This window comes from Serinus canaria, assembly GCF_022539315.1.
Source record: "Serinus canaria isolate serCan28SL12 chromosome 7 unlocalized genomic scaffold, serCan2020 HiC_scaffold_29, whole genome shotgun sequence".
Classification (NCBI taxonomy): Eukaryota; Metazoa; Chordata; class Aves; order Passeriformes; family Fringillidae; genus Serinus; species Serinus canaria.
Genome location: NW_026108147.1, coordinates 2,895,167 through 2,914,074, shown reverse-complemented (window position 1 = coordinate 2,914,074; position 18,908 = coordinate 2,895,167). Strand labels below are relative to the sequence as shown.

General features: G+C 43.8%; 1 protein-coding gene across 3 annotated transcripts in view; it reads right to left on the bottom strand.

The window, feature by feature from the left end:
* Positions 1–105: 105 nt before the first annotated feature.
* Positions 106–18,908, bottom strand: part of UBE2F (ubiquitin conjugating enzyme E2 F (putative)) — a 337,630-nt gene continuing 318,827 nt past the window's right edge. Inside the window, exon 10 of one of the 3 annotated variants that reach the window (XM_009088193.4) lies at positions 106–1,843. In XM_009088193.4, the coding sequence (XP_009086441.1) occupies positions 1,793–1,843 (51 nt within the window). In that variant the 3' untranslated portion in view covers positions 106–1,792. The other 2 variants (XM_050987611.1, XM_050987610.1) reach the window with 2 other exon arrangements.

Sequence of the window (18,908 nt, the reverse complement as noted above, 5' to 3'; positions counted from 1 at the left end):
CCAGCCTGAGTGGGGAGCCATCCATGGTGACAGCCCAAGAAATGGGGACTGTGACCCCTCCTCATGCTGACAGCACCGGGTGCCTCTAGAGCAAGAACACTTTGCTACAGCAACCTGGTTGAGTTTTTGACTCAAGGATGAGAATCCTTCTAATGCCATAAGCAAAATCCAGATGTGTTTCCCAGCCTTGCTGTTTTACTCCCTACCTTTGCTGATATTTCTGTTTTGGCAGCAAAGATCTCTCACTGCAGGTGCCTGCTTAAAACACTGGGCTGGTCCATGTGTCCCTGTGAATGCTGTCTGCAGGTGAAGCTCTCTCTCCTCCTGCATGCCAATCCCTGCATTTCATTCCCTGCTTCCCCAGGCCTCCAGCAACAGCTACAGGAGCTGCTGAAGCTGCAAAGGAAAAGGCACAGGGAAAACTCAACACAAAAGTTTCAGGCTTACAGTTTGCACCCCAGCTCTGCTGTGCTCTTGAGGGAGATTGTTTTCATTTCCTCCAGCATCTGCAGCAGATGAACAGCAGGAGACAATGAAGGGGGAGTAAAACCCCAACAGTCAATGCCCAAGTGTCACACACACACTTGCTCTGCATGAAATCACACAAATATTTATTTCCTAGTTTGTAGAAGCTCAGCTGGGCTCCATCAGCTCCTCTGCGTGATCCCAATCCTGGAGGATGCCCAGGGAGCTCTGGCACCAGGACTGAAGCCTCTCCTGCAGGCTCTCAGTGCCATTCAGCTCCTTACAGAAAAGGCACCTGCAGCATCACATCCTCCCAAAACAAGAAAGCCAAAGTGTGCACGAGTGGGGGAAATGTGCTGTGGTTCCAGCTGTGTCCTTGCTCTCAGTGCAGGAATCCTGAGAACACAATCAGGTGCTCTGCAGGTAACAGTGCCTAAATTTACCTTCATCAGAGCAGCTTCTGATGCTCCCTCACCAGATCCAGATTGGAAAGCCAAAGGCAGATTTCTTAAAAAAAAAAAAATCTCCCTTCCATTCATTTTTTCACAGAAATATATAATATATATTTTATATATATATATATATAATTTTACTAATACTAAACATGTACTTAAGTTACATATTAGCCTGTATTTCTTTCAACTACTTCACACAATGAATAGAAACAAAAACCCAATAAACCTGTAGCCCAAACAGGGCCTGAAATTAACAATGTAAAAATTCCAAACTGTGACAAAAACGTACTTACATTAAACAGCATCAAGAACTTCCACACCTGAAGTAGAATCTCATTTTGCACTTCCACTCTGGCAAGCTCTAAGCCTCAGCTGAGTGATTCTCAAAGCTCATTTTGTTTTTTCTGCTCATCAAAGGCAACAGTTTTGTGATTTGGTTCACAGGAGACCATTTATTGCCAACTCGAAGTGTTCCAAAAACACGCCACCTTTTCTGCTTGGGCTGTTTGGGTTTGCTTTTTTCCTTCCCTCCCTCCAGATTAGGCAAGAGTTAAAAAAAAAAGTGTAATTACAATTTCAAGAGTGACTTCTTTTAACTTCTCAAGCATACCTCATCAACAGGATATACAGTACAGTTCAGAAGAGTAAACATTTGTAAAAGGAAGCAGACAACTTTTTCAACCAACAGACACAATTTCTTGCTGTATTTATGCTGAACTCTCCTTTGAACATGGACAGGTTATGAAGTTTTTCTTCTTCAGTACAACGTGGACACAGGACTGGAACAAGCCAGGCTGCTTTGGCTGCTGCTGAGGTTAAGGACAGCTCTGGAGCCGTGGTCCTGCCATCCATCCATCCATCCATCCCCTTCATCATCTGGCGTAGCGCTTAATGTAATCTTCCACTTTATTCCGAAAGTCCTCCTGCAGGGAAGCACAGCTCTGTTACCCTGGCACAGCAGGGGAAGGCTCACAGGTGGCACTGGCAGGCTCAGGCTGCCCACAGCTCTCCCCAGGCACCCTGAATCCTTACAATGAGTGCTCCACAGCCATCTCCACTGGGGAATCAAGTGGGAAAAATCTGCCATCAGCAGCTACAGCTTAGGTGCACACAGACTGCCTGCAATTCCATACCCTGTGTCCAGGGAAAAGCACAGAGTTCTGGTGGTTTGTGCTCAGAAAGCACAGAGATGCTGAGCTAGAGTGTGATCCCTGTGCCAGCAGGGATGCCAGGCAGACACCACATTCCCAGCACGTTATTCTGTGGTTATTCACATTCTCTGATAAAATCAGAGGCTTTTCTCCTGGGATGCTGAGAAGCCTCAGAAAAAAGGAAAACAATTCTTATCTCATTTGCTTCTCCTGTGTGGAATGTGGTTGGAGATTGTTCACCCACAGGTGATTGTTTCATTGCATTCTGCTGGTTTTCACTCTTTGGCCAATCAGGGCCAAGCTGTGTCTGGAGAGAGTCAGGAGTTTTCATTGTTATCTTTCTAGCATTCAGTAATATCCTTTCTGTATTCTTTAGTACAGTTATAGTATTAGTTAATATAATATAGTATTATAAAGTAATAAATTAGCCTTCTGATAACATGGGGTCAGATGCATCATCCCAGCCTTCATGAGGACATTCCCAGCAAATACAACATTATTCTCACAGGCTGGTGGTAAATATGTCCCACCCAAACACACCGAGGGCCCTGTGCTCCAGAGGGCATTCTGCTGGATTTCCTGCTCCCATTTTTGTCTGCTGCTGGAATATAAAGCAGGAAAATCTGGGAAATTTATGCACTCCTATCTGTTGAAAAAGAAAACAACTAAAAAACCAATGCATGCAGTAGATGAGGAGGTTTTGAACACTGTCCTGGTACACTGGAGATGCCTGGAAGAGCAGAGGCCACATGGAAGCACTGAAATCCTCTGCCAAGGCTCTGCTCTTACTAGGAAGGGCACAAAATCCCATTGCCATCACCTGTGGGATCCCAGCAAGGAAGAGTCCTGCTCCAAACAATGTCACTTGTCAGCTCCAGGTTTGCCAACACATAAAATGATGCATTTCAAACAGAGCCCAAGTGTTTTGGCACAGCCCACCCAGAGCTGGACATCAGGGCACACCAGGAAGGGGCACCAATATGATCTTTTTGCCTGAGTTAAGCTTGAAACACATCAATATTTCCCTGGCTCCAACATCACACTTCAAACACTTCAGATCAGCTCCCCTTGTGAAGGTTTGGTTTTGTGCTGCTGAGTGAAAGGATAAAGGTTATCCCATGGTTAAAACCCAAAAGGATCAAAGAAAACCTACAATCCATGAGAAACTCTGATTTCACTTTTCAGCTGATCAGGCTGCATCACAATGTCCATAAAAGTGCAAAGTGCTTGGAATCTCAGAGTTTAAAAAGCAGTTTAAGGCCAGAAATATCCTGTAACAAAAGGGCTGCAGAAATCCCACTCCTCCTTAAGAACAGGCTGCCTGCTCTTCTGGGGTGAAAGAGCAGCTCTTTGGGTCCAATATGGCACCTGCTGAAGGCAACAGAAAGACTTTCTCACTCTGCTGCAAGCACACCCATTTCCACACTCATCCAACTGCATGCTGTGTTAAAAAAAATGCTGAATTTTAAAACCTAATGCCATCTTCAGCTGCAATAAAATTCCCAAACCCAGGCAATTCCAAGGTTATGATAGCTGTGGTGGAAACTGAATTCACTGAGGGCTTCTTGCACATTGTTTCCTGTGGGAAATGGGTTTGTAGAAAACTCTCAAAGCCTGACAGAAAGTTCAGTTTACATATCTGTATGTAAACTTTGAGATAAGGAATGCTGGCTTAGGAATGCCTTGGGATAGGACAGACATTGCTGAGAGAGAAATGGAACTAAAAACAAGTTTCAAAGGATGGCCTTGCACATAAAACTGGAGAAATAGAGCAATGAAAGATACATTGTAGTGGGACCCATGAGGGGTAATTTTAGATTTTTGGCTTTAAAGCATTTACAGCATGGTGTGGCTAAAGCTGACAGGCCAAGAAACACTTTATAATGTATTGAAATTGAAAAATAGTTAGCTTCTGATTGTGATGGGTGAATTATAACATCTGTATTGTCTCATGAGACTGAAAACAGAATAAGTTTTTAAATGCCTCTCAGTTGCCCAATCTCTGGTCAGAAAAGGGCATAATGCAAGAGTCTCCCAGTCCTGTGTTTCTCCAAAAGATGGATCACTACAAGGAACTGAGCCCAGGGCTGGGAAACACCACTGGACACACAGACAGCTGTACAATATCCAAGAGCAGGGCAGTGCAGGCAGCTCAGAGCAGCCCTGGCTTTTCCCTCTGTCCCTTGATGAGTTGTTACTCACAAGGGAGTTTTACTTACAGTGAAATGGGCTCTCAGCAGGGCCTGAAGAGAAGCAGGAGCTCAGCAAGGAAGGCTCCAGAAGGGCTCCCTGTCACTCCCAAGGAGCTGATGGCGCTGGCAGGGATGCATTCACAGGGTGTGAACAGGAGGGGCTCAGCCCAGAGCTGCAATGTTCCATCCTCACCTGCCATATGGTTCAGCACCTCCTCATTAATGGGGGGCACTTCTCTCTGGGCACAGCTGCTTATGTGCAACACTGAATAATCAGAAGCAAAATAATTTAGCAGAGCAGGATGCACCCTGCATTATAAAGAGGCAAAATCCTGCTAGAAATGAGAAAGGAAAGGAGGATTCAAACCATCCCTTCAAGGATGTAACATGGCCCACAGAAAGTGCCCTCTGTGTTTAAACAAAGATGTTTTGTTTGTACAAAGAGGTTTAATAAACAACCTTTACATGAATAAACATGCATAAAATAAAAAGGGCAGGGGACAACGATATTAAAGGGATAAAGAGAAGGTTTCCTTTCAGTGAGAACTCCCTGCACAGAAGAGAAGCCCAGCTGCAAAAAGGAAGCCCTGGCACCACCAGCCCCTCCCAGTGCAGGGAGCCTGAGTGCCAAAGATGGAAGAGGAATTTTCCAACAATGGCACCCTGCAACAATGGAAGGAGAGCCTTCAAATATCCCAACCTACAGCATCACTCAGAATTCTCCAAGTCATTTTATAAACCCTTCATGGACACAAGGCAGCTGCTTCTGATGCTGACTTCAGGTTAAAACAGCTCCAAAGCCAAAGTGGACACAAAAACTCAGGTGATTGTTTAAGGTTGATCAAAATTGATGAGGCTTTTGGCTTTGTTATTTTGAAGAGAGATGCAGCAGGAGCCAAACCTTCACAGATTGGCCCCAGATGTGACCAAATGACCAAAAGCATCTGCTGTGAATCCACACTGGGAGAGTGATCAGAGAGGCTGTGTACAAGGGCCTGGAGAGATGGGGAAGGGAAGAATGGCTTCAAAGTGACAAAAAAATGGTTAAAATTGGGTATTAGGAAGAAATTCCTCCCTGTGAGGGTGGGCAGGCCCTGGCAGTGCCCAGAGAAGCTGTGGCTGTTCCTGGATCCCTGGCAGTGCCCAAGCCAGGCTGGATGGGGTTTGGAGCAGCCTGGACAGTGGAAGGTGTCCCTGCCATGGCAGGGGGTGGCACTGGATGAGTTTTAGGGTCCCTTAAAACCCAAACCATTCTGGGGTTCAGTGACTGTATTTAAGAGCACTTGGCAGAGGATCTGTAGAGCCTTAACCCCAGAAGAGAATTCCATTCTACCCTTTGCAGAAGCATGCTGAAACACACACTCAGGAACCAGGCACTGCTTCAAAAACTGACATTTGACCTGATTTGGCAGCTCTGGGAGAAGAGATTTCATTTTTTCAGCTGTTTATACTGCACCAAGTTATGCTTATTAACTGCTTGTCTTTTATTAAGCTTTTAATTTCTAATTTGCTCAGTTATCCAAAGCAAACACAATCTTTTGGTGACAGCTACCAGAGAAGTCTGGAAAAATTCTGCTGGAAACTTTCCCTTGGGAATCTTCTTTATTTATTTAAAACAAATTATGTATAAGGATTACCCAGAAATAAAAATTAAAAATATGTATTAAAAAAAAACCTAAAGGAGATTTAGTTCATTTATTATCCTAAACATACCCACTACTGGTACTTCTCACCGTTTGGTTGGTTTGGTTTGTGGGAAGATTTGCAGTTGAACACATCTGTCCCTTCACTCTGACTACAAGCATGAACTTTCTGATCTACCTCCACATCCTTCAGATCCACAATCCTCTCAAATTCCAATGGAGCCAGAAAAAGATCACAGATAATTGCTCCTGCCTTTTCCTCTTCTGTGCTAGTAATCATAATAGCAGTAATTCTTTTTTTAAAGCAGCTCTGTTTTAACAGAACTTTATCCCAACCCAGCATTTATTACCAAGGTTAAATTCCAAACAACCTCTGCTAGGACCTGACTTGTGCATCTGAGGTGATCAGCAAAGGGGACTTCTGAGCAGCAGGAAAATGGCATTCAGAGCTCAGCCAAGGCTTTAGGATTTAATAACCAGGCAGCTCTACCCATTAGCCCTGTGAATTCTACTGAAAGCCACTTTTTCTTTCTTTCCCCCTTGCAGAAAATAATAAGTACTCACACCCATCAACCCCCACACATCCCCTCCCATTTAAGGAGCTGAATGAAACCTTTGAGTAGTACAGAAACCTCAGGTATGAGGTGTTTTTTTACAATTCTTTTTCCTGCCTTGCTCTCATTTCCCTCTAATTGTTTTATTTAGCTCAGTCTCTACACAATGGGAAGAGTTTTCCAAGCTCTGTAATTAAATTTTAGTTCTCTGAAGAAAGAGAAGAGTGGGGGGTGGAAAACCTACACAAAGATATCTCCCAGGAACTCTCTGCTGAGCAGGGGCAGCCAAAGCCACATCCATTTCCATGGATCCCAACTGTGATTTTAAAATTCTGTGATCCCAACTTCAGATTTTAAAATTCTCCTAGACACCAAGCTATTGTCATTTTGCAAAAGGATGAGCAAATGCTTTAGCAGATTTCTTAGTAGCCAAGTCCTAAGGGGGAAAAAAAAGGGAAATTTTTTACTGCAGGGGAAAAAAAACCAACCAAAGCCAGAACACACCACTGTAGCTATTTGGAAAAAAGCAGCACTGTGAGGGAGAAGAGAAACACTAAGGTTTGGACTATTTTTTAAAATTATCTGCACACAGAGGCAGGTTACAGAATAGGTGTGGGAAGCACTGACCTGCCTGCACAGAGAGAGGCTGCAGGTACCTTCCACAGACACAGCAATTCATTGACACACTGAACACATTTGCACATTTGTTTGAGATTTCACATCTTAAGCAGGAACCATTTCCCTCATGCTGCCACAAATTTTCTGCTGTGTGCCACTGGAGAAAGATAAAGGGAGAGAAAGACTCTCTGAAGTTCCTAGAGGAGAACAGGCCATGGATTAGATAAATACACCTGAATCCTGATTGTGCAAAGGGAAGGGAATTGAGGCAGATGAAGAGAGCCTGGATCAGATACAATGTGAGTCCAAACCCCCCACGGGGCTGGGTGGAGAGGGAGGCCTGGAGAGTCCCTGGGATTTGCCCAGACTGCCACAGGTCTCTTATTGCCATTTCACATTTCAGCTGTGCTGCTGAAACAGAGAAAGTGGGAATGACCCCAGGGAGCAGAGGCTGCTGGTGCCTCAGGGCCTGAGGTCAGGAGCCTCCTCTGCTCCTCCAGGGCTGGCCCAGGCTGTGATCAAAGGGTTTCACAAAAGCCCTGCAGGAAAATCACCTGAATTATCCCAATTCCACTGAGGTCAGCCTCCTGGGAGCTGCAACCACACTTCCAGCCAGGAGGATGGCCCTCATTCCCAAGAGAGCCTCTGTCCCTGGGATGCAGGATCTGATGGATGAATCACAAGGCCAGAGGAAATGGGAGCTGCCTGGCTCTGGTCAGAGGGTTCTGCAAGTCCTGCTCTGCCCCAGGCAGATGATGTTCAAACCAACCTGACAGGGCAGGTGAGGCTCCAAGAGCTCAGAGTCCCTGGGAACAGCCCTGCCATATGTTCCCTTTCAAAAGCCAAAGGATGCAAAGCAAAAACTTTCCTTTTAAGCCACTCAGCTGCCTGAAGCATCTGAAACAAAAGCTTTAAAACATCTGCATTTCTTCCCCATTACCTCAGCAAATCAACCCATCTGCAAAAGCTTAATCAACTTTGCTGAACCTGAGAGAGGCTCCATCCATAATCAGAGTTATGGAAGATGGGGAATGGCTGCTATAAATACCTGCAGCATTAGAAAAGTAATGGTTTTCCTATTTACATCTGTTAGCACAATTAGCAGCTGTGCTGTTGCTCATTTGCACATGCCATTTAATGCACTTTGTGCTGCTGGGAAAACCTTTCAAAGGCTGTTACAAGGACACAGAACATAAAATAGGGAGGCAATCCAAGAAAAACCCCAGTGCTGCTCTGTAAATGCAGAAATGCTGCAGAAAAACAAAGATGTATTCTGCCATGGCTGCCAGGGTTTCAGTGAGAGCAACAAACACCAAACAGGGTGCTTGGGGGAGCAGAGGAAGTGAAGGATTTACTGCAATAAATATGGAGATAAATAAATGCAATGACTCACAGGGAAAATTGTTATGAAAAGATGTTTTTGGACTGGGATGGAACTGTTGTTCTTAATAAGCCATTAAGCTGTAATCAGAGAGTAATAAAAACCCCACAACAGAAGTTAAACAGTTTCCAGAAAAACCACATCAAGCTTGAAAGCCTTTTGGGACTACATTCTTTTCCAGTGTGGTAAAAGCTTGGAAAGCTGAGGTTAGCCAAAGGTAAAGATCTACTTCAGCTCTTCAGATACACCTTGTGGGTGCATTTAATTAAAAGAATTCTTCAGTGTTTCATAACCCCTCTAGAAGAAATCTGGGAAGAGATACTTGATTCAGCAGCCAGGAATAAATCGAAGTTTCTTGTTTCACCTGAAGAAGGTTAAAAGCATCATCACACTTTCATCACTGCAGTTTTGTATGTTATAAATAAAAAGCAGTGTTCTCACTAATATCTGGAAATAGGAAGAGAAATTTCAGGATGTCAAGGGCTGGTGCAGGGCTATCAATTTAAACCAGGGGATGGGATTAAATGGAAAACCTCATGCTAGACCAAGGACAGAGAGATCCCAGCCTAGAGAACCAAACACAGCAAGGATGAGACTGTGCTAATTTAAGCAACAGCACTAACTCAAATATTCAACAATGCAAACAACATAAAAAATGAGGTCCTGGCAAAGCCAGCCTGGTGAGAGCCAGCTCTGTTGATGCCCCTGTCATGACCTGGATGAACAGCCCTTCTGCTCTGTACCCTTCCCTGAACTAAGAGCCATCAACAAGAGTTTCTGACAAAGTCTGACACTGAAAGGGCTGCAAATGAAAACTTTAATTTGCATCCTACATTCTTAGACCCAGAGCAGAAATCAAAAGCCTGAGAAGTTCCTGGTTTAAACCAGTACTTTTTTACAGTTTCTATGGGTACAGAAGTAGCTGTATCACCCCAAACTGTTTTCTGACACAGCCTTGGATCTCACCATAAACTCTCAGGAACTTCCCTTTTTTCACTGTAATTTCTCACTAGCAAAGACTGTGACCTCCCAAACTTCACATCAGAGTAACTCCAAAATCGTGTGAAGGAGCTGAAAATGAGAAATCCAGTCTGAAGATGAACTGAAAGCAACTAAAAATGCTAAGAGGTAATCCAAGGAGATGTTATGAAAAGCAGAGCAGAATGCAGGCAAGCAGAGCAGCCAGTGTGACAAAGTCCACTATTTTACAATGAATTTTACAATGTCACTCTTTCTGTATGCCAAGAGAATTAATAATTCACAATGAAGAAGCAGCACTTCAAAGCCTTGACCTCAATTCCTTCTTCAGCAATTTTAACAGCATTATCTTGCTCCAGTGTTGGGAGTGAGAGCCAGCAGCAATGAAAATGAAAAAAATCAGAGTTGCACAAAATCCCCTAAAAATTTATAGATGCAGCAGTGTGGCCACTAATTACTTCCAATGTGGCTAAATAGGGAAGAGGAAGAAAGACAACAGCAAGTTAAAACCTGCAGCTCTTGTGATCAGTAGGAAGCAAAGGAACACCCTGTGGTGTTTGAGTGGCTTGTGGGGAGGGCTCTTGACCAAAATAAAGCCTCACTTAGTGTGCAGGAGTCTGGAGTTCCTGCAGCCAGAGAATGTCTAGGACAGGCAAGAAAAGGCTTCAGAATGTACAGACAGCACAGTGTGAGTGCTCCCAGATCTGCAGCCTCTCAGCAGCACTCCCTGGCACTCTGCACCAGCTCAGCCTGAGCAGCAGCTGAGGACAGAGCAAAGCCTGGGCTCTGCTCTGAGCTGGCTGTGCCCAGAGCCCACCTGGAGCTGTCCTGGGGCTCCCTCCCAGCCCAGCCCCTCCCTGCTGCTGCTGCCAGCTTTGGTGACAGTTCAGAACTGGATGGAAAGACTGTGCTGCTCTGTCAGACCTGATGGGAACCCATGTGTGTGTTTAAAAGCTCCAGGGACTGATGGGGAGGCTGGCATGAGGGACAGATGGGTGCCATCACTGCATGAGCCTTGTTCCTCTGCCAAAAGCAAACACTGCAAATCAAAGCAATTGCCAAAGGCTCACTTCAGTGCAGCTCCAGGACAGAGCAGCTGAAGGGGCACTGGGGGAATGAACCTGAGCTCAGAGGGCCATGATCAGCAACAGAATCACTGCCATCCCCAAGGTGACTCTGCTGGAAGTGTCTCAAGGATGGAAAGCTACAGCTAAAGAGCAAACACCCCCTCTAAAGTGATTCAGAATCATTTCACTTGGTTCTGCTGGTCACAAGCAAGAGAACAAAGAAATGTTTCTAGCACGTCCTTTAACTTGCATTCCATTCAAATGCAAGATTGTTTTCATGGAACCTGACAGCTGCCTTGCCAAGTTTTCCAGAGGCTCCTTACTTTCATCATTATCCATAATTTTATATTTCTTCAAATTATTCTGCTGCTGTTACAAGACTATCAGACTGACAGACTCCAACTTTCATCAGAAATGTGAAAGGATAGAAAACAGAAAAGCTTTAAAAGCAACAGTGGCACTGAATTGACACATCTGTCCACAGCACAGTGATGCACCAAACACAAGAACATTTTGTTAAAAACAGTTTTTAGTCTTGGGGAATGGAGGAGAAAAACATCAAGCTTGTCAACTCAGTTATCTCCTTGACCCTCAGCTCCTCAGAAGTCCTTCTGTTCTACACCTAATTGCTATTATCTTGTACTCAGTCTGTTCAAGAGCACAGTGTTTAGTTTATAATACATGGAGGAATTCCCCTCCTTCCCCATGGCAATTACATTTCTACAGTCTAGGAAAATTTCATCAAAAATTTACTTTAAACCTGAAGTGCCCTGTAGTTCTGAATCTCTCCCCACTCAAAATAATTGGCATTAATCACATTAAATTGACTGCTTCTAATGCTAAGGCATAAACTTTCTTTTCCTTTCCACCTCTTTCAGCAGCTATCTGTACTACAATGCCTTGTTCAGGATATTAGCACCCTGATGACAGCTTTTGCTTCTATTTTGGAAAAGATGGCCACAGACTTTAATCCCACATGAGAGAAAATTTCCCTTCAGCCCAGGAATTACAGCTGGCACTGCCAGGTGAACACAGGAAAGAGATCATGGATGAGTGGCCACTCAGCCATGAAGAGCAACTCTCCCCTGAGCAGCACAAGGAGAATGGTTTGAAAACCCTCTTTTTGTCAGGGTCAGGCAGTGCCAGAGGCTTCCCAGGAGAGGGTGGCTTGTCCACCCAGCTGTGACACTGTCATGACAAAGAGCTTGGATCTGCACTGAGCTCCTTACCAAACATTCTTTACTCTCTTTATCACAAGGCTGGAGGGCTGAAGTTTCCAAGAGGTACCAGAGAAAAGCCCTGGGATGAGTGTCAGCTTTGAGTGCAGCCCAGCACTGATTCAAGCCACAGGCCAACCTCAGTTCTGACAGAGAAAAGAATTTCTTTTGCAGGTAGATTAAAAGAATAAAAAGTAGAATGTCAAGATGAAAAAACTGGTTGCTTCTTCCCTTGTGCATTTTAGCTTATCTGGGCAATGGGAACCTTTGGCACCTGTGAGTACAAAGGGCAGCACAGCAGAGCACAGTGGTCTGGATTTATTCCTTCCAAAGCGATCCTGATAAAGCACAGATAAACCAGGTGAGAGAGGCTGGCTGTGCAGGAACACCACAGCAAGGCTGAGACATGCAAGGAGAGGATAAGGAACAGAATGCAATTTAAATGTCAGGCTGTTAATCCAGGGCTAAGATGATCCAAATGAATGCCCAGCCTCCCACTGCTCCATTGTCCTCCCCTGGGTGAATCATTTCCCTCTCCACAGCACTCCAATTCTCATCAGCAAAGTTCCAAGCACCACAACAGCTCTCCATCCTTGAAATTTAGTTTGCTTGCCCAGCACTGCAATTTGTGGACATCAGATCTTATTCTATTCACACAAAAATAAGTGTCAAGCCTACCAATTCTGGAGTAAACCAACATTAACCACTTCATGATACTGAAAATAAAACAGCCACCTATTTTTGTTTAAACCTGTTTTTCAGTTTATAACAAAAGATATCAAAATGAAATCACTAACAATGACTACTGAACACTACAAGGAAAATCAGGATAAGGTGAAAAGCTTGGCTTGCCTGCAGCCAATGAAGAAAAAAACCCTCAAATTTTCAGTGGTAAAACATCAACTTTCATTCCTGATAAGACTCTTAAACCAAAGGATCATCTTTTTTGCCACCTGTTAAATCTTTCAGTGTTACCTAGATATTTAAACTGACATCTGTGAATTTTCAGAGAATACAAAAACCAGAATATTCCAAATTCACCCAGACCTGGTTTACTCTCTCCCCTATTAAATGAAATCCCCATTTCTTTTTCCAGAGGGATTTCAGCCCAAGGGTTCACATGCTCAGTGCTACTGAAGAATCCAAAGCAGCTGTTGTTTTCTGCACCAAGCCCTGGAAGGCCTGGGGGAGTTAGAAGGGCTGGTTTGGAGTTGAGGGTTATGTTAACAGTCCAGCAGGGTTAGATGGTGCAGGAATCTGAGAGCCCCAGCTCCCTGAGCTCACATTTCATGCTGGGGAGCACACACCCCAACAGCAGCACCAGTGATATTTGTTTCTGTTGATGCAGCTAAATAAAATACAATAAAACACAATGAATGCAGCTAAATAAAACACAATAAAAGAAATTGCCCAATCCTGCAGGATAAAATCTCTGCAATGCAAGCACACAGAGTGATGACCAAGAGCTCTACCTCATCACAGGAGGGGTCTTGTGATCAGCATGATCCTTCTGACACTGCCAGGTGAGGGGATGCTGGATTAAAGGGCTCTGAACACACAGGGCTGGTAAATTCTTCCTGCAGAACTTGTACAAAGGCTGAGGTTTTTTTTTTTTCCCAGTGCTAAGACAAAATCTGCCAAAATGAACTTGGCTGCCCCATCCCTGCAAGTGTCCAAGGCCAGGCTGGGCAGGGTTTGGAGCATCCTGGGATAGAGGAGGGTGTCCCATGGCAAGAGGTGGCACTGGATGGTCTGGAGGGTTCCTTCCAAACCACCCCACCCCTGTGACTCACACAGAAATCAATTTGGAGCTTACATGCTAAATGTTTTACTACTGAAATAAAGATCTTTCAAGACAGCAGGGGAAAAAAAAAACTCTTCTGGCTTGGTAGCTTTTGTTAGTGAATTATTCACACTGATGACAAGGCAGGCAGGACATGATGACAAGCTGAATTTTCACACAGGTTCCTTTCAAGTCTGCCAACACAGGCAGGAGTCCATGGAAAAGCCCCACTCCCTGACAACACCTCACTTGGCAGCTGGAACCAATCCCCTCTCCTCCTGTCACTTTGTCAAAATGAATGCAGCCCCAACCCAGGCAAGCACCAGCACAGTGCCAGAAATAAATTCCAGAAAATGTTCTTTATTGCTAATTTCCCACTCCTTTATGCCACGTTCAAGAGGTCAAACTTTGATACTTTGGTTTTTTTTAACCCTTCAAAAATAATCCAGCTCAATCTGTTCATGCCTTATGAGCACCTTGCACACCCAGCACCAGCTCAAACACAATAATAATAAAATACTTTCAAAGGCTACATTCAAGTAAATGTTTTTGAAGTATTTTCTCTGTTCTAAAGCAAAATTTTCCAGCTGCCTTGAGTCATCACTACACTTCTGACATTTGAGCTTAAAAAATGGGAAGAGTAATTATGAGAACCCTTCATGTATCACTGTCACTGTTTGAATACAGAACTTTACAGGGCAATGTTTGGAGAAAAATTCCAGCTGGCTGTGATGGGAAACCACTGGCAAGGGTGAAGAGCCTGACAAAGAGAACTGGGCTAAAAATAATGAGTGAATGAATTAAATGAGCATTATTTCTTAAAAATTCCTTAGTGAAGGCTTTAGAGAAATGAAAACCCCTTGGAGTGCATTCCCTGGCTGCAATCCAATACAGAAACATTCAGACAGAAACATGAGATCAGCTTGGGTCATGGAGGTATTGGACTTTTGAGCCACCCCTGTGCTTTGAATACTTTGCAAACCTAAAGCATTTCAATTTTCCCTTTCTTCAGGGACCACTACCCACCACAGAACACAGATTATCCACAATTAGCTGGAAAATAAAATGCCTGTTTAGAGCTATTTCTAATGCTTTTTACCACAAATAACATCTCTGAAATGCACAGTGACAGGATGCAGCATCCACAGTCCAGGAAATCTTGTTTATTATACTTTATATTCTCTAAGTGTTTTATATAAAAATGTCTTTTAGAGAATCTTGGACAATTTTGGTGACTGCTATCCAAACAAGCTGTTTTGCACCCAAATTGTCAAACAATTACTACAGATCAGTGGGTAATAGTCATAATTCCTAGACAGATTTAAGCCTCAAGGAATTAAGCCAAAAATAAACTGGAATAAACCACAGAATCTAAGCAGTTTGGAGGTAAGGAAGTGGCAAGGAAAAGACCTGATATCTTCTGAACAGGAAGAATCCTGCAGGAGCTAAATATTCAAATATACCTTTGACATAAAAATGATAAACACAGGGCAGGTACAACAGAGAAACAAAGAAGCTCCTGTAAGATCACTTAAATAAATTACTTAAAACCAGAAGATGTAAGGAAGAAATACAGATAATGAGTATTTTGTTCCCCAAACTTCCAAGTTGATTTTATTTTTGTGTTAGTTTGCCTGCTTAGAGGATCCTGTGGCACACTGGCATTTATAGCATGCTTTTCATTCAGATGTATCCAAGAGCATTTCAAACAGACTGATCTCCTGAGATAGGAAATTACATTAACAGAACAAAACTAACTTCAACATGATCAATGATGAGATAAAACAGAATCCAAATCTGAAGGCATTATTTAGTTTCAAATGCTTCTCTTCAGCTATGGAGAAAAATGGAATTTGAAGGAAGGCTTAAATCCAAATGTAATTATGCCCTTATTGTGTATGAGCACAGAAATAAAAAGCCAGGAGGATGAAAGCACAGATGGCCAGGACATGATTTTGGAGGAGTCTTTAGGAGGATCAGATCTGAAATGACACAGAGGCAGAGAGCTCTGGGACTCTTTAGCTGTCTAAAGGCATCAGCAGTGAGAGAACAAAATTACTGCAAACTTCAGCAGAGATAAAAGATCCCAAATCTGCCAGCTCCTGTGTATAACTCAGAGAAGAAAGCACCAGGCTCTCAGACTGGGGTTGATAAATTGGGAGGTGGGCACAAGGACAGGAATCCCTTTCCACTTGGAGATGTGCTTCCCAGGCCAGACCTAAGTGTCTGATTTTAAAAAAACCAACAAAGCAAGGGGGAGGAAATCACTCTTGGCTAAACAAGTTTTACAATCCCAACCTGCTGCTGCTTCCTGGTGGCTCCAGAACTGAGGAGGCTGAGCTGGGCAAGGACAGCTTTGGATGCAAGTGGAAATTCTGGCAGGAAATTTAACTCAGTGTGTTTCCAGAGGGATGCCTGGAGATCCTCTACAGAAAATCTGTATTTATTGCTTACTTTCATTACTGACTTGCTGAAAACCTTCTCTTGCCATGGCTCACCTGCTCTCAGGAAATCTCTGTCCCCAGCTCTGACACTTTGTCAGGTGCTGCTGGTTCTTGCCCAGCTGTCCCAGGGTTTCACAGAATTCCACACTGGTTTGGGTTGGAAGTTCATCCCATTCCACCCCTGCCACGGGCTGGACACCTTCCACCATCCCAGGCCTCATCCAACCTGCTTGGACACTTCCAGGGATGGGCAGCCACAACTCTGGGCAATGCTTGAGCAATTAAGACTCTTCTGTAAAAATTCTGAACTGTTTGGTGTTTAAGGACTCTAAAAAACTGCCTACAATTATGAGATGTTATAAAAATTCTCCAGTGAGATCTGTACTCAGCAACTGCTCCTGATGACCAATGGGATTTCTACTGGAGTGAGAGCAGTGCTCTCACTGTGAGGACACCATGACAGTCCTCAGGTAACTCCAGGAAAAATTCACCCCACAAGAGTCACCAGAACAACCTCCAAGGACCACAGGCAACTGAGAGGGTGGACTGGGTGTTTTAAGCCAAGTTTCCTATAGAACTGAGGCTGTGGAGGGCAATTACAGCACTGAGAGGAAACCTTAAGAGGCAGCTTCAGGTTCTGTAACACCATGAACTTCATAAATCCATCTCCACAGAAATAACCCTGAAATAAAAACTTTTATCACCCAGAGAAACAATTAATTAAAATTTAAAAATTAAAAAAAGAATTGCAGAAGTCAATGCAGAGCCAAACTCCTTCACACAAACCTATGCAAAATAATTGAGTGTTAAATGCTGCTTTCCAAAGAGGATGCAAATAAAATCAGGGCTCACTGAATGAGCTAAAAACCGCGTTTGAAGTGGGTTCTTGGCAAACAAACACCTCTTCCCATTAGATTTCTCAGCTCTGGCACTTCAGAGCTGCAGGTAAATGGCATAAGCTGGATTTTCACAAGGAGGAAGAAAAACTCCCTGCCAGGTTCAATCTACCTGAGGCTTTCACCAGGATACAGCACAGAGCACTGAGTGCTGGCTGATGGGCTGCACTGAGATGGAAACATTGGGCAGGAAAACAGCACAGGGAGATGGAGCTCAGCTTCTCCTACTGCTCAAACAGCTCCTGATCACAGGGAGGAAAAATAACAGAGTGTTTGCTAATCTGCAGGATGACAGAAGTTTGCATGAATTGCACCAAACACAGAGTAAATGTAATTAAATAGGACAATGTATTAGGGTTTTTGACTAAGCAGGCCTAGGTGAGAAAGAAATCTAAGGAACACTTGGAAAAACATTTCTATTTTAAGGCACACTAAGCTTGCAATGAATCTTCTGTTGTGTGTTGTACAAATGGCTTTGAAAAGTTTTTTGGACACCACAGAAAGCGTTTCCTAGATTTCAGGTAACAAATCACACCCACAGCACCTCTGGATGAGGAATACCAAGTCCTGAAGCACAAAGCTCACTTGGTTTTCCACTCTGGAAGAGCTTGGATCTTCCAAAATATCCCCATTATTTCAGTGTTCAGCCTACCTGGCTGCCACAGAGCAATCAGTCAAGCTCTATGTCTGCTGTATAAAACCCTACAGTTTTTAGCTCACATCATTTTTAAGTGAGTAGTCATTAAAACTTAAACACTTGCTCACTGCTTTAGAATCCATGGAAGTGATTGATAATTGATGGCTCTGGCTATCTGTAACTCCTGACAGAGTGACTCCTGTGCTAAATGCAGAGTGCTCCAAGCTCATTAATTAGTAAGAGCTTCTTTAAACTCAGCAAGAAATCAACCACCAAACTGCTGAGATTGTATCACTGGGAGAAGACAATGCTGGGCAACTCCTTGCTTAGTTTACATAGGCATATCAATCATCTTTTTATCATCTTTTTATTCTGATTTATTGAGCTCTACACCAGCAGAGGATGCTTGCTTATCTCCCAGTGACTGACTCAACTGCAGAGCAATGTGGGCACCAGGGATGTCCAGCATTTGGGAAAACAGATGTTGCCCAAATTTGTTGTACAGCCTGCCAAAAAATCACTGGCGCCTAGCAAGGTGTGTGGGGGAGAACTGTAGAATCAGTAAAGCTGCATAAACAAACATATTTCTTTTTAAAAATAATTTGCAGAAGTGACTTGATGCTCACCGACTGAAGGGAGCTGCAAAGGAACAAGTGCAGGAAGTGGCAGCTCCCTCCTGGAGCTAAAGGAAGTCATGCAGGGTTGGAAGCTGAAGCTGCACTAACACACATCTCAGGTAGGACAGGTTAATAAAACAATCAACTGATGGAACCTGAGCTCTGAATTTTGTATCATTTTACACCTCAGAGCAAGGCTGCTTTTCCAAACATGCTCAGATTGAATGCAAGAATGGAGAGGAAGGGATCACACCAGCCCCTTCCAGCCTGATCTAACACAAACACTCCCAGCACAGCTGCTTCCCAAGAACAATTTGCTACCTCTGATGGGATTTTTCCAGCATCTGCAAGGCAGGAGTCATTTGGGATGACCTGGAGCTGACCAAAGCCCAGCCTCAGCTCTCAATAAGCACAGGCAAGGCCAGGCTCAGCCTGGAAGGGACATCAGTAAAATTCTGAGCCACCCACCCTGGGAGAAGCACAGGGGACAGCCCTGGGTGCAGTTTTTGGCTGTGACACACCCCACACTCCCAGGACTCCCCTGCACACAGATGTTTGTGTGCAGAGCTGTTTCTGTATGGATGGATCTGCACATCTGTCCATACAGACACTGCACATTTATTACATATACACTATCTGTATAATCCTATTAAAAATGTAAACGAGTCTCAGAGAAAAGAAAACTAATTAGCATTCCCATATTAATCCTATTGGGCATTGCAAATATTTCTTTCTCCCAGCAGTCTGACTCCACAACAAAGTCTTTGTGTAAAATATGACATCTCTGCCACAGGGAACCAAAACAACTCA